Genomic DNA, 14,730 nt, shown 5'->3' with positions numbered 1-14,730 from the left:
CTGGCCCAGTTCCTTGAGGCCATCTTCGTATCTTTCTCTGCAGAAACTCACACATAATTGATAGCCAATAAATATCCTAAATCTATCTGCACAACAACTGAAAACACCCATCTGATGCAATGTCCAGTCCAAAAAAGGTATTCTTTCAGAGGAAATCACAGAAACTTGAGATCTCTCGTTGCTCACACACTTCTAGAGAGATGGGTCCTACACTGCATTCTGAGAACAGAAGGGACATTCAGAAAAACTAAGAGCAAAGGCCACATTTATTTAAGCTTTCTTCAATCAGTGACTTAACAGGCAAAGGCTGATATCAAACCAAGTGAGGCTTTCTGTATATTTAAAACTGCTTTTCTACAGTTTTTGACTGCTGCAATCACTTTACAAACTAAATATGCTTCCCAAAGTTACCTATGAAGATGGATATCCTGTTTTAAAATTCCATCAGGAAAAGCCCCAAAGGAAAACATTCAAAATATGCCACAAAAGCAATACCACACAGCCAGCTGGAGGTTAGTGAGGCAAGGAGACTAGCCTCTGAAGTCACCTCATTCCTTTCAACCCCTACCCAGGTGAGGCAGCCCGGAGCTCTGTGCCTCTGACCCAGTGTTCTTTCCACCTTCTGAAAGCCGCTGTCCTAAGAAAGAAACTATGTGATTTAGAAAAGAGAAGGAAAGAGCAGCTGGTCAGGGCTTCAAAACAGACGGTGGCCCATGGAGAGGGGAGAGCGGCCAGGTTCGTGCGATCTGTGTGGACCTGCTCATCTGTAATGCTGCTCTGGGGACAGGACCTCAGTAGAGGTCTGCATCTTGGATTAAGGTGCTTCCCCAGCTAACCCTGTAGGTCAGTGGTTCTCAACCTTCTGGCCCTTTAAATACAGTTCCTCATGTTGTAACCCAACCATAAAATTATTTTCGTTGCTACTTCATAACTGTAATGTTGCTACTGTTATGAATCATAATGTAAATATCTGATATGCAGGATGGTCTTAGGCGACCCCTGTGAAAGGGTCGTTTGACCACCAAAAGGGTCACGACCTACAGGTTGAGAACCGCTGCTGTAGGTCCACAGAATTGGGTACTCTGAAATGTAGCATACTTGTGCCCTGAGCATCAGCTGACAAGACTTGGGCCTTCTCCATTATACCCAGAGCCCCGGCTGGTTTGCTTTAGGGATGATTCACTTCAAACTCAGGATCCTGTTACTGAACACCTGATTCAGTTACTGCAATTCTCAAAGGAGGGAGGAGTCAGTCATCTACCTTTAAAAACTCATACTATTTTGTTCTGTCTTTTGCCACCCTATTTCACTCGCTGAACTGTAAGGGTGTGTAGGGGTGGCCCCAGCCGATTTTTTCTCTCTCTAAAAATATATCTTTATTGATATCAGAGAGGGAGGGAGAGTAAGATAGAAACATGAATGATGAGCCCTGACCGGTTTGGCTCAGTGGATAGAGCGTCGGCCTGCGGACCAAAGGGTCCCAGGTTCGATTCCAGTCAAGGGCATGTACCTTGGTTGCGGGCATGTCCCCAGTGGGGGGTGTGCAGGAGGCAGCTGATCGATGTTTCTCTCTCATCGATGTTTCTAACTCTCTATCCCTCTCCCTTCCTCTCTGTAAAAAAACCAATAAAATATATTTAAAAAAAGAAAAAGAAACATGAATGATGAGAGAGAATCACTGATTAGCTGCCTCCTACTGGGGATCAAGCTAGCAACCCAGGCAGTGCCCTGACCAGGAATTGAACCATGACCTCCTGGTTCATAGGTCAACACTCAACCACTTAGCCACATCAGCCGGGCATGAGCTACTTTCTATATTCAAAGCATGTGGTGAACCACACAAAAACGTTCAGACTAGGAAGCCTAACTACAGCATACCAGTACGAGGTGGTGAGGGAAGAAATATAGGAGAAGGCTGCAATTGACTGCCCTGGCTAATGTCATCCTGTGCACCAAAGGGTCGCAGGTTCGATTCTGGGTTGGGGCACATAGCCAGGTTTCGGATTCCATCCCATTGGGATGCGTACAGGAGGCAACCGACAGGTGTTTCCCTCTTACATAGATGTTTCTCTCTCCCTCTCCCTCCCTCTCTCTTTATGATCATTAAAACGCAAATGGCTGTGAAGCCAAAATGTGTGGGTGCTCATCCCATCACTGCCCCTGAGGAAAGTAACTTGCTCAATGCCTTGTTCTGTTCTTCTACAAAACAGGGATGCTGCTGCATCTATTTCAGTGTTGTAGTAAGGAGCAAAGGAGTTAGTACAGGTACAGGCCACCTCACATGTCCTGGCAGAGTGAGGGTTAGTTCCCTCGTACTCATTGAGCCTCTCTGCAGTCTCTAAAGTTCAAGGCCAGCTACACTTATTGGGCACCCATCTGCTGCTTCTTTCCCATCTCCTTAGATCCTGTATGAATTTCCAATTGCTGCTGGAACAAATTACCACAACTTGGTAGCTTTAACAACACCCACCTATTCTTTTACAGTTCTAGAGGTCAGAAGTCTGGAAAAGAGGCTCACTGGGCTAAATTTGAGGGGTCAGAAAGGCATGTCCCTTTTGGAGGCTAAAGAGAAAATCTGTTTCCTTGCTTTCTCCAGCTTCTGGAGACCATCTGCATTTTGTAGCTCCCCTTCCATCTTTCAAAGCCAGCAATGGTCTTCTCATACCACACCACTCTGACACTCCTACCTCCCTCTTTCATGTGTAAGGACTTCTGATTATAGTGGGCCCACTTGGATAATGCTGAATAATCTCCCTTTAACTTAATCACACCTCTAATCAGAGCAGCAACCTTTCGGACCTCATGGACCACCGGTTGGCGACCGGACCACCGGTTGGCAACCGCTGAGTCAGAGACTCTAAGGTTCCTATCCCATCCTGTTATTCTATCCCAGTGGTTCTCAACCTTGGCTGCACATTAGAATCACCTGGGAATCTTTTTAAAATCCTGATTCTGGGCCTCATCCTCCGGAAATTCTGTTTCTTTGTTATGGGGTGGGGCCACAACATTAGTAACAAAGAAACAGAATGTCCGGAGGATGAGGCCCAGAAATCAGGATTTTAAAAAGATTCCCAGGTGATTCTAATGTGCAGCCAAGGTTGAGAACCACTGTTCTATACCTCCAGCCTCTGACCAATCCAGCCCTTCCCTCTTTCCAAACTCAGCTGTGAATCCTTCACTCACCCATCCCGTCCCCAAAACAGGCCAGCCCTGTGGCACAGCCACCTCCTCTGCACCATTCCATGAAAGTCCTTCCCTGAGGTCTCTCTCCCCTGCACGTGTCTGCACTCCATGCTATCAAGGCCAGGCCAGTCAACAGGGCTTTCACAAGTGTGTTTGATAAACGAAAGCCCTGCAACAGGCTCTGAGCACCACAGCAAAGTCAGCTCTGCAGCCACTAGGGCAGTGGTCAGCAAACTCATTAGTCAACAGAGCCAAATATCAACAGTACAACGACTGAAATTTCTTTTGAGAGCCAAATTTCTTAAACTTAAACTATTTAAGTAGGTACATTGTTATTAACTTAGGTACTCCTAAGGCTTAGGAAGAGCCCACTCAAGGGGCCAAAGAGCCGAAGTTTGCCGACCACGGCACTAGGGTGCAAAGAGTCAGGAGCAATGATCCCTGATCCACATGAAAAGCAGAAAGCAAAAGGGGTGGGGCTAAAAACAAGACGCTCTGGGTGGCCCTTTGTGGACCCGTCAAAAAGAGCAAGCACAGGCACTTTTTAGCAATCTAACTTTGCTGCAATAGCCAAGCATGGGCCTGTTGGGGTTAGTTGGGGTGTTGTCGAACTTGTGTGGCACATGTCACATAGGATCACATTACAGCCTGACAGGCTTTAGGGTTAGCTTGTTAACTGCAACCCAAAAGTAGATACAACCCAGAATCCATTTCTTTCAATGGAAGATAATTTCTTTTTACAAAATACGTGTTTTTATTGATTTGAGAGAGAAAGGAAGAGGGATAGAGAAATAGAAACATCATTGGCTGCCTCCTGCATGCTCCCTACCTGGATGGAGATTGAGCCCACATATACCCTGATCAGGAAGTGAACCAGTGATCTCTTGATTCATGGGTCGATGCTCAACCACTGAACCACACCGGCTAGCTTTAAGTTGGTAAGCTACAGTCGAAGCTGTCTACAGATAAATTTTGGAAAATCTCTTTAAAGATCTTTCCCATTCTCATTGCTACCTCTGTAGCACTGGGTACATAGGATTCGCCCATCTATCAGTAAAACAAAGAAGCAGTCTGAATAAATATCATCCTCCCTGAGAAGCAAGGATGTTGTCCATCCAAGCAGGACGCAAGATTGTTGCTTCAAAAACTATTCGTGTAACCCACATTCTTCAAAGTGTGCCTGTAGGCTTCTAATATAGGGAACTGTGATAGTGTGTCTTTATATTAATGGCCTATACCAGGGGTGGGCAAACTTTTTGACTCGATGGCCACAATGGGTTCTTAAACTGGACCGGAGGGCCGGAACAAAAGCATGGATGGAATGTTTGTGTGAACTAATATAAATTCAAAGTAAACATCATTACATAAAAGGGTACGGTCTTTTTTTTTTTTAGTTTTATTCATTTCAAACGGGCCGGATCCGGCCCGCGGGCCCTAGTTTGCCCACGGCTGGCCTATACACATACTTTCAACAAACATGTACAGTTTATGCAATACTTTCCTTTCTTCCTGTTTGCTCTAAATATAACTGTTGAAACTTTACCTTTGTTGAATTTTAATAATAAATTAGGGCTTGTATTCTGTATGTCTATTCTATTTTACTTGTTGAGTAATTTGTTTGCACTGAATTTCTATAAAACACAATTTAGAAATTGTCCACAATGGACTGGCAGTTAAAGGAAAGAACCTGGTACTGTACCACAAGTAACTGGAGAAGCCAAGCTCTAAATAACGGGTTTGCCCAGGAACTACTTATCCATAAGTTTCCAATGCTTTTACTCATTTTAATGTTACTTTTCCAGGACACACTGGAACACTTTCTATCATTCAATGTCACACTACTACTACCAGAACACCTTCAAGCCAAGGAGCCAGCCACACCAGCGCTGGCCATAACATACTAGCATTCTTCATTGAGGGACAGGTTCATCTGCACTGTTCACCAATGTGTATAATCACTGAACAGGTAAAAGCAATTAATCACTTGAGTAATAAGATTTTAAATTTTATTTTAAACTTAAAAATCACCGCCATGTGGCTGGTGCTACCACACTGCAGAGTATAATAAACCCTTAAGAGTCTTCTCACACATGTATCTCCCCATGCCCCCATATGAAAACAAGTAGCTTTCTGGACAAAGATTGACCTAAAGTAGGAAAACAACCTCAGTTTGTTCCCACCAGTACCAGTAGCAGGAGACCTGGAGTGCTTCAGAGAAGTGAGGACTTCTTCGGGCTAGGGTAGACACACCACACTACACCAACCAGGAGAAGCAGCCATGGGCCACCACTGCTCCCAGGCTTGACAGGGAGGGAGAGCCCAAAGGCTGGCGCTTACAAAGAGCCACAGCAACCCTCACTCCTCCAGCTACTTCTGAGGGCACTCTGCACATCAGGCACTCCAGCCCCTTTCTGTTCACCCTCCAAGTCCTCACAAGTTCAAGACATAAGACAAAAAGGCTGAGATTCTTGGGGAGAATTCCAACAAGTATCTATGATGGTTCTAAAACAATGATCTGGGCTATGGGATGTTTCTAACGACTTCACAGTTTATTTGATTGAATAATTTCTCATCCAAGCTTATATAAACTACTAACCTTAAGAAGCAAGCACTTCAAAATTACCTACCCTACATTTTAAAAGGAGCTGAACTATGTAAACATGTTAAGGAGTGTTAACATGTGCTTGTTGTGTTTTTTTAATTGATTTTTTTTAAGGCAGAGAGAAAAAGAGAGGGAAATAGGGAAGGAGGGAGGCAAAGAGAGAGGGGGAGAGAGAGAGAGGGAGAGAGAGAAACATCAACTTGCTGTTCCACTCATCCATGCACTCACTCACTGGTTGATTCCTGTATGTGCCCAGACTGAGTATCAATCCTACAACCCTGGCGGTCAGGACTACGCTTCAACCAACTGCGCTACTGGCCAGGATACCATGTGCTTCCAGCAAATGCAGGAAACATCTGAGATCTTGCTTCCTAGCACTGTCACCAGTTTGGTTCAAATAAACTCTTATAAAAATTTAAAAAAATAAAACAGCAATTGCACAGGGTCAATTAAGAGTCTTGAAATAATTCATTCTCTGAAGTCATATTGATGAAATGTATTTGCAACTCTAGGTAAATGGCCCATATGCCTTTTACAAGGGGCTTTTTTATAAGGGGCCAGAGTGGCAGGGTCTGCTCAGCTGCATTAGAGCAATGCCACATGGTTTCCTTTGGAAATGCTCCTCTCAACTTTCTGAAAGTCCCAGGAGTAGGGTGGCAAGAGGGACAGCCAAGAGAAGTGAAATTACCACCTAGACTCCTGTGGCTACACCCTGGGTGTGAGCTTGCTCTGCAATACAGGTCATCCTAACAAACGCATACTACAACCCGTTTCCAAACCAGAGGCCAGTTGAACAACTTATTGCGATACCTAGACCTTCCCCTGGTCGATATTCTGGAGGCTGGTACATAACACAGGACACTGCCTTCCCAGTGTTAGGATGTCAGAAAACTAATTTAGTCACTGGCATGAAATCAAAACCGAGGGAGGACCTGGGTTTCGAATATTCTATGCCAGGCAGGAAAATCCGGTAGAACGGTTGTGGTCACACAGGAGGTCTCCTTCTCCACAGCTTTTAGATTCTCAGTGACCCAAAAAGAAAAAGGACCTACCACTTAGAGACTCAGACAATATTCACTCATATTTCAAACATTTAGTAAGATAAAGCTCCTGTCAATCAGTAACTTGGGCTCCTTGAAAGGATATGTGGGCATCTCTGTGAATATTAATAGCTGTGACCTCACAACAGTGGTCCCCACACCTCAATGGTTTACCAAGAGCTAACTGGCTACAATATGACATTTGCATAGCCTAGTGAGGGCAGTGAGCCATCATCATTATAACCCCAGTGTGGTCTTCTACTCCCAGCTCTTGTCCACCCAACAACGCAGACAGTGACGCTATTTCTCAGGGTGTGTTCTCCCAGAGGCCCCTCTTTCTTGCTAGTCCCACATTCAATGTGTCATCAAGTTCTGGAAGCAGTTGGCTCTTGCCCAGGTTGGTATATTTCCCTGCTTGGGAAACATTCTAATTACCTCGATTCCCAACTTCCAAACTTAAATCACCAACCCTCAGAAGTAAGCCTGCTTCTCTTCAAGAAAATTTCAACACATGTGACTTCTCATTAGCCAAGGCATGTGTTAACCCACTAGAAAAATGGCATAACTAACTTTCTGGCCTACACATGACACTTAAAATCCTGCTTCCTCCAACTTTCCGAAGTTCAAATTATTTCAGAACAATAAGTTTATGAAGCAGGTGACATCTAACACTGAACACTGTCACAATACATGTCACGAAATAAATACCTTGTTACAACTCTTGGTCTCCAAATTAAAATTGCATTGCTTTGGAAATTGAGAAGAACCAGGCTACCTACTGCTCACCCAAAAACCAGGAACAGCAATAAAAACAAATTTGAAAATATTCAAAAGAAACCTTCAGTAATTTATGAAGATCTATCAATGTCCTTATCTGGAAAACAAGCTTTCCAAAAGGATGAAAAATGTCATTTGAAGCAAGTTCCGTTAAAAGCGATAAAACTGAGTTTGCAGCTATCAAAGCAATATTGGTTTATGGCTTCGGCACTCTTTCACAGGCCACCTTGCCAGCCAGTCAGGTACCTTTAGCCTTAGAATTGCTGTTTTCTGAAGAAGTAGCTTCCACAGTACATTTACAAAACAGGAACATAAGACAGTCACCTTCAGCACAAATAATCCAACAGTGAGGAAGATGGGAACACAAGTGGCAACCTCACAGGTAGCACATGGGGCAAAAGGTTGGCAACAAAAGTGGCGGAGGTGACCAGAAAGGTTTAGGAAAAAGGTGGCATCTGAATGGGTTTTGAACCTCTTTCCTGGGGTATCTGCCCTATGCATTCCAGAAAGAGAAGCTGTCACATCACCATCTACGCTCCTGTGAGATCCAGAACCTGGAGCTGTACTCCATCAACACAAATGTGTGCCTGCTGGGAGCCTGAAGCACAGAGCAGGCTGAGGCCATCCTGAGGACTCCGATGGCCTAGATTGGGTTGTGTGACTTAGCCTCTACACAGGGAAGGCAGCACACCTGAGTCCTTTTTAAAGCAGGGCAGTGAAAATAAATAAATACTAGTAAATAAATAAAATAAAAGCAGGACAGTGGCAGGGCTGGGCAGTCCTGTGGGCAGTCCGTTTTCATAGCTGTGTGGGAATCAGGAAGGGTGGAAGCCGAGACCAGTAAGAAGGCTATTGCAAAGTCCCGGCATGAGGCAACAGGGACCTTGCTTTAGGGTGGCAGCTGGAAAATCAAAAGAGCTTGGTAACAGGATATGGGTATCCAGAGAGAGTTCAAGGCCAACTCCCAAAGTCTGGATGCTTGGTGACCTGGCATCCCTGCTACAACCTGATGCTCAAACTCCCATTAGATGATCTAACACTAGTGCAAGAACAAGAATGGCGAAGGCTATGGAGCTGACCAAACTGCAGTACCAGTGTCACAATAAACATCCACTCATCATCTCTATTACCCATTTAATTTTTTAAAATATATTTTTATTGATTTCAGAGAGGACGGGAGAGAGAAACATCAATGATGACAGAGAATTATTGATCAGCTGCCTCCTGAACGCCCCACACTGGGGATCGAGCCCGCAACCCGGGCACGTGCCCTGACTGGCAATCAAACTGACCTCCTGGTTCATAGGTCAATGCTCAACCACTGAGCCATGCCGGCTGGGCTACCCATTTAATCTTTCTTAAAATATTTATACCATTGGCCTTAAATACCTATTTAGGTACATCAAGTCCCAAATTTCATAAAGTGTTGCTTAGATTGAAGCTGGTTATGTTTTCTTCCTGATCCACATTAGGATATAATTACCATAGGACATTTTTGCATACCTCCAAAAACCAACTCATGCCACCTGGATTTGGCAAACTTTATCCTTCCTCAGGTGCAAAGGTTCAACCAGCACAGCATTACCACCGACTACACATCACCTGTGCTCCCAACTCTGTGCCTGGCACTTTGCCTGTGCTTTGTGTTTCCTCCCTCACAATCTTGCAAGATAGAATTGACTCCTTTTCAAGGACGAAGAAACTGAGGCACCAAGAGCTTAAGCAGTGTATATGAGGCCACAGAACAGTTAAATGGCAAAGTCTACATTCAAACTCAGGCTCAGCCCTAAACCTGTACTCTCAAGTCACCCCACAGCCCCACCATGAGTTTTCAGTGGCCTCTTCCCACAACACTGATTCAAAAAATAAATAAATGGAGGAGGAAAAGTATATACTTTCTTCCCATATTTGCCGTATCAACTTTTTATTTGTTTACAGATAACCAAATCAAAATCAGCACCTGGAAAGAATAAGGCTGATGCCTGCAACAGTAACTTCCAATATGTTCAAAAATGGACAGGCTCACATCAGATTATGTTTCTAGGTTCGGCCTAATTTCATTTCTTCTATATTTCTTTTGAGTTCTCCGAATTGATGTTCACTTTGTAGCTTTGCATAGTTTTTTACCATACCAAGCAAATGTGAGGAGAAAGTCAATATTCTTATTATTTGTCTTGTTACAATGCTAGTTGAAAAGGAAACCTTTTAGATATAATAAAATGCATTAATTGGGCTTATCTAGGTACATGTGTTCAACAGAACTCACTTTCTACTCCCAAACCTGCTTGAGCAGAAAAGTAACTTGAAACTCCATCTACCCACACAAGTTTGAAAAGAAAAAAAACCCACTGCTGTTGTGGCGCCCACCCCCCCAAACTAAAAACATGGAAGACAGTGGTCAATTCTTTTCAGAAACTGCAGCTGACTGACTCACTGATTTCGCTTGAAGCTTGGTGTCCCTCATAGCAGTGGTCTGAGTGCTCCACGAAAGTCAAACCGAACTGTCCACTCAGAGGTTACACTCTGAAACAGAGACTGCTCACAAGGGCAGAAGAAACACCAGGGAACAAACATGAGGATATTTACATTGGTGCTGGCCAGTCTATACAGCAGAAGCAAGGCCTTGGGAAAACTTCCTGTTGACAGGGCATAACACAGACCAGATTATCACCTCCCCAAAGTACTCACAGGGCAGAAGCCTGTGCGAGTCATTCTTTCAGCCTCTCAGCGCGCATTGCCTCTGAGTTAGAGTCAACTGCCAAGAACATTCAATCCTGGCCAGACCTAACAACACAACACCACCTCCACAGTTCTAAATGCCCCCAACTTGAAAACGTGAGATTGGTTGCTTCGGGCCTTACAGGAAGCCTGTGGTCCCAACCCCAATGAAATTCCATGTTCCCCACCTTTCCCAACTCTGCCTTCACCCTTCGTAACTTTCCTAACTGCTCAAAACAAGGCTTTTTTACCATAACTCATCCAGGGCACTGTCATTCTCCAGCAGCTATGCAAGGACTGTGCAGAGTTCAGTCAGGAGCAAATTCAACCCCAATAAAGGGGAGCAGGAGGACAGACAGCAAACTAACACTGACCTCTTTATAGGAAAAAAACAACCCACCAATCTAGTCTCCCCGTCTAATTTGAAACCACCCCTGCCAGGAGGGGCAGGCAAGATGCTCACTGACAAAGCTTCAAGCTGATCAGAACCCTGAGATTCCAGCTGTTAATTCTATTGGAATTAAGGCAAAGATGCTAAACAGGTGCAAGTCACTACCACAGCCTGACATATGGAGCCAACCAGACTTGATAGGAACTAAATCCCACCCTGCTGGCTTTTTAATAGGATTCTTTCACTCTTCCCAATCCTAAACTATAACATAAACCTAGCACCACACTGGAAGAAGGGGAAGGCTAAGAAAAGCAGAAATAGACTGCTTAATACATAGGCGGCTTTTTAAACCACACACCTGTGGGTGCGCTAAGGGTGTCAATCACAAGCCTGACAAAGAAAAGGTACCTTCTGGATGATGAATCTGGGACAGAGGCCCACTCAAGAGAAACAAGTTTCTTACAGTTCCCCCAAAGAGCACAGTTCTGTACCAGAAATAGACTTCAGTGATGTCCATGTTTATTCACTGTCACCAGCATTCAGTAACACTTGAACATAGGTAAGGCAACATAGATGGAAAATCTATAAACTAGCCCTGATTTGGTCCTGACGGGGTAATATCCTAAAAAACAAAATGAAAAGCATCCTTTTTGCTAGGTAGCATCAAAGGAATAGACAAAATTCTCCCGGCGATGTCTTCCTTCACTAGCCGCTTGAATCACACTTGCCAAAAGCTCTGCAAAGTGGCTGCTTGCTGGGGCCAAGTGAAATAAGCCAGTCCTTGCGGGGACTCCGCTCCGCGGGCCCCCATTCCCGCTACGCTAAGTACCACTGGGAAGTGCTTTCTGCAGGCACCTCCACCACTTGGCCTTCTGCAGTCTGGCAGGCCAGTTTTTCAGTCAACACCCAGTATACTGGCAGTAAGTTATTCTTCACAGGGGAATACCAATCATGGAAAGGACTTCCACCAACCAGTGCACAGCACCCCACACGTGCGGCCCATGCATATGATAAATGCTTCTTTTCCCAGCTTCCTTAGGGCCTCCATTCATTTATGCAACTCAAAATCTCTTGCTAAAAGCCAGCGAGAACAAAACACTCAATGCCCGGTTCCTGCCAGGCTGACTCCGCCAGGTGTATGGGAAACTGTCTTTTAATGAAGACAACTCTGCCTTTACCCTCTTAAGTACCTGGCACCACGAGAAATCAAAGATGCCTTCCAATGACCAGCTCTGCTCAACCAGGTAAAATTCAAGAAAGCGCTCTCCCTCCCAGTGCCTTTACAAACCTAACCAAGAAGCCCTCGCATCGCCAAGTGCCGTACCTCGGAAAACTGCTGCCACACGGGCAGGAAATTAAATTACCTTCCGAGTAAGGTTGGATGCGGATGGAGGTAGCCAAATGTGGCGGGGCATCCGCGGAGTTTCACACACACACCTGGCCGGATGCGGACTGCACGGCACACAGTCGGGGGGCCACGCTCCCCCGCCCCCCCCCCCCCGAAAAGCAGGCAACTTAGAAACCAAGAGCACCTGGCTCCCAGCTCGGAGCCAGCCCACAGGCTGACAACATCTGCGCTCCTGGCAGGTGTTTCAAAATGAAGCCCGACGCTGGCAAGTGCTGATCCACGGCGATCGGGGAGACGGTCGCCAAGCCCGTGGGCTCTCCGGGGGAGCGCGCGGGAGGAGCAGGTGCCGGCCAGCCCCGCGTCCACGGAGAGGGGTTCCCGGGTTGCCGGCCAGAACCGGGCCAGCCCAGCGGGCCCCGGAGACGCCCGACCAGGGGAGGCCGGTCCCGGGAGCCCCGCTCGCTCCCCTCCCCGGGCGGCGGGAGGCCGCCCAGCAGCGAGAGAACGCCCGCGTCCCCGCGCGGCCCGGGCGCCCTCATTTACAAATCGGAGGGAGCGCTTTGTGCCCGGAGGCCGCCGGCCGGGCCCGGACAATGAGCGGCCGCATGACGGTGCAGCCGGGCCGGCCGGGCCGCCGCGGGCCTGCTTTAAAGATGGCGAGCCCCCCGCGTGGCTCCCGCGGCTCCCCCCGGCCACAATGGAAGGCGCCCGGCCCCCGCCGCCGCCCGCGGGCCTCACCTTCCATCTCCATGTCCTCGGGCTCGCTCAGCTGCTGCTCGCCCGCTTTCTGCTGCTGCTGCTGCTGCTGGTGGTTCATGTCGGCCGCGGCCTGGGCCTCGCCTGCGGCCGGTGGCCCAGGCTGCGGGCCCGGCGGGCGGGGGGCGGCGAGCCCGGGCGGCGGCGGCGGCGGCGGGGCGGCCTCCTCCTCCTCCTCCCGCGCGTCGTCGTCGGCGGCCCCGGGGAGGCCGGCGGCGGGCGGCGGCGGCGGCGGCGGCGGCAGGGAGACGCGCACGTACTTGCTCGCGATTCGCCCAATCTCGGCGCCGAGGCGGGCGGACGGCCGGCGGGCCGGGCCGGGCGGCCTCGTCGCTCGCAGGGGCCGCCGCCGCCGCCGCTGCTGCGGCCGCCGCGGGGCCCGCCTCCCGCCGCCGGGGCCGGGGCTGCGGGGCTGCGGGCCGGCCGGGGGCGGAGGGCGGCCGGGCGGGGGCCGCGGACTCAGCCCCGCCTCGGGCCGGGCGCGGCGGGCGGGAGGCCTGGCCTGCGCGGCGGGCCTGCGGGGCCTGGGCCCGGCGGGAGCGGCGGCGGCGGCGGCGCGGGCGGGCGACGGGCCGGCCGCGCTCGGGGCGCTGCGGCCTCGGCCTCCTCGGCGGCGGCGGGGCTGCGGAGCGGACGCGGCGCCCGGCGGCTCGGCTCGGCTCGGCGGGTTCTCAAAATGGCGGCGGCCTGAAATGTCACATCCGCATGGGGGCCCGAGAGCGAGCGAGCGAGCAGCAAGCGAGGAAAGCCAGCGGGCGGGCGGGCGACGCCGGGCCGGAGGGCGGAGCAGGAGGCGGAGCGGGGAGGCGGGGCCCGCCCGCAGCCGCCGCCTCCCGGCCGCAGCGCCGCGCCCCCTGGCAGCCCGGCCCCCGGCCTCTCCCCGGTCCCCGCTTCGGTCCCTGCCCCTGAGCCCCGAGGTCGGCTGGGGCCCTGGACGCGCCGATGCGCACAGCCAACCCCCCCGCCCTCGGTGGGTGCCTCCCCAGGATCTGCCCCGTCCCGGGATGCGATCACCCGGAGAGACCCGGGCGGTAGCTGCTGTGTCCGTGCACGGCCGGCCCAGACCCGGCCGGAGCCGGGCGCGGGTCCACGCTGCGAGCAGCTGCGCTTGGTATTGGGCGCCCTTATCCGACCTGCGATCCACTCACCGGAGACCTCACGTGAGAACTCATTTTCTCACCCTGGTCCGACCCAGAAAACGGAGTCCCTCGAACCAGCCCGAAGAGCTCTCCATGGGCAGGAGTTTGTCCCGCCTGTCAGCCCCGTCCGGCTAGATTCCCGCAGAACGTCCTCAATCCTGGAGGTACTCGCCCTGCTGTCTCCTCCGGTGGAGACCGCGATCTGGCTTCAACCCTTCCAGGGTAACCAAGGCAGCTAAGGGAGCGCGGGAAGGGAAATGCGTCCCTGCACACCTGTGCATCTGAGCGCCGTCTCCCACCGTGAGGATGTCGTTTTACATTGAACATGGCCAGGAAATGGCCCTGGCCGGCACCTCTCCCCCGACACACACTCCAAGATTGTGAATTCCATCCCCCGTCAGGGCACATACAGTGAATGCATAAAAAAGTGGGACAACAAAAAAATATGAGGATGAGAAGGATACCTTGCATGATGGATAATCACACGTTGCATACCCATACAAGGAAATACTAACCTATATAATAAAAGCGTAATATGTTAATTAGACCAGACATCCTTCCGGGCGACCTTCTGGACAAAGCCAGGGCTGCGAGAGCCAAGGCCAAGGTGGGCTGGGGGGCCAAGCCCCTTGCACGATTTTTGTGCATTGGGCCTCTAGTTTGGCAATAAAATATGAGGCTTTGCCTGGTCGTGTGGTTCAGTGGCTGAGGGTGGACCTATGAACCAGGAGATCCTGGTTTGGTTCAATTCCTGGTCAGTCTTGAACCCCAGTAGG

The 14,730-nt window shown here is 49.5% G+C and overlaps 1 protein-coding gene across 5 annotated transcripts in view; it reads right to left on the bottom strand.

Moving 5' to 3' along the window:
• USP7 (ubiquitin specific peptidase 7) overlaps positions 1–12,951 on the bottom strand; it is a 66,653-nt gene extending 53,702 nt beyond the window's left edge. For 4 of the 5 annotated variants that reach the window (XM_036310408.1, XM_036310406.1, XM_036310411.1 and 1 more), the window contains exon 1: positions 12,798–12,951. In XM_036310408.1, coding sequence (XP_036166301.1) covers positions 12,798–12,876 — 79 coding nt within the window. In that variant the 5' untranslated portion in view covers positions 12,877–12,951. The remainder of the gene's footprint in view (positions 1–12,797) is intronic. The other variant, XM_036310407.1, reaches the window with a different exon arrangement.
• Positions 12,952–14,730: the final 1,779 nt, after the last annotated feature.

This window comes from Myotis myotis, unplaced genomic scaffold (assembly GCF_014108235.1).
Source record: "Myotis myotis isolate mMyoMyo1 unplaced genomic scaffold, mMyoMyo1.p scaffold_m19_p_5, whole genome shotgun sequence".
NCBI lineage: Eukaryota > Metazoa > Chordata > Mammalia > Chiroptera > Vespertilionidae > Myotis > Myotis myotis.
Note: the sequence above shows the minus strand (reverse complement) of the source record. Positions and strands in the feature narration are given on the sequence as shown.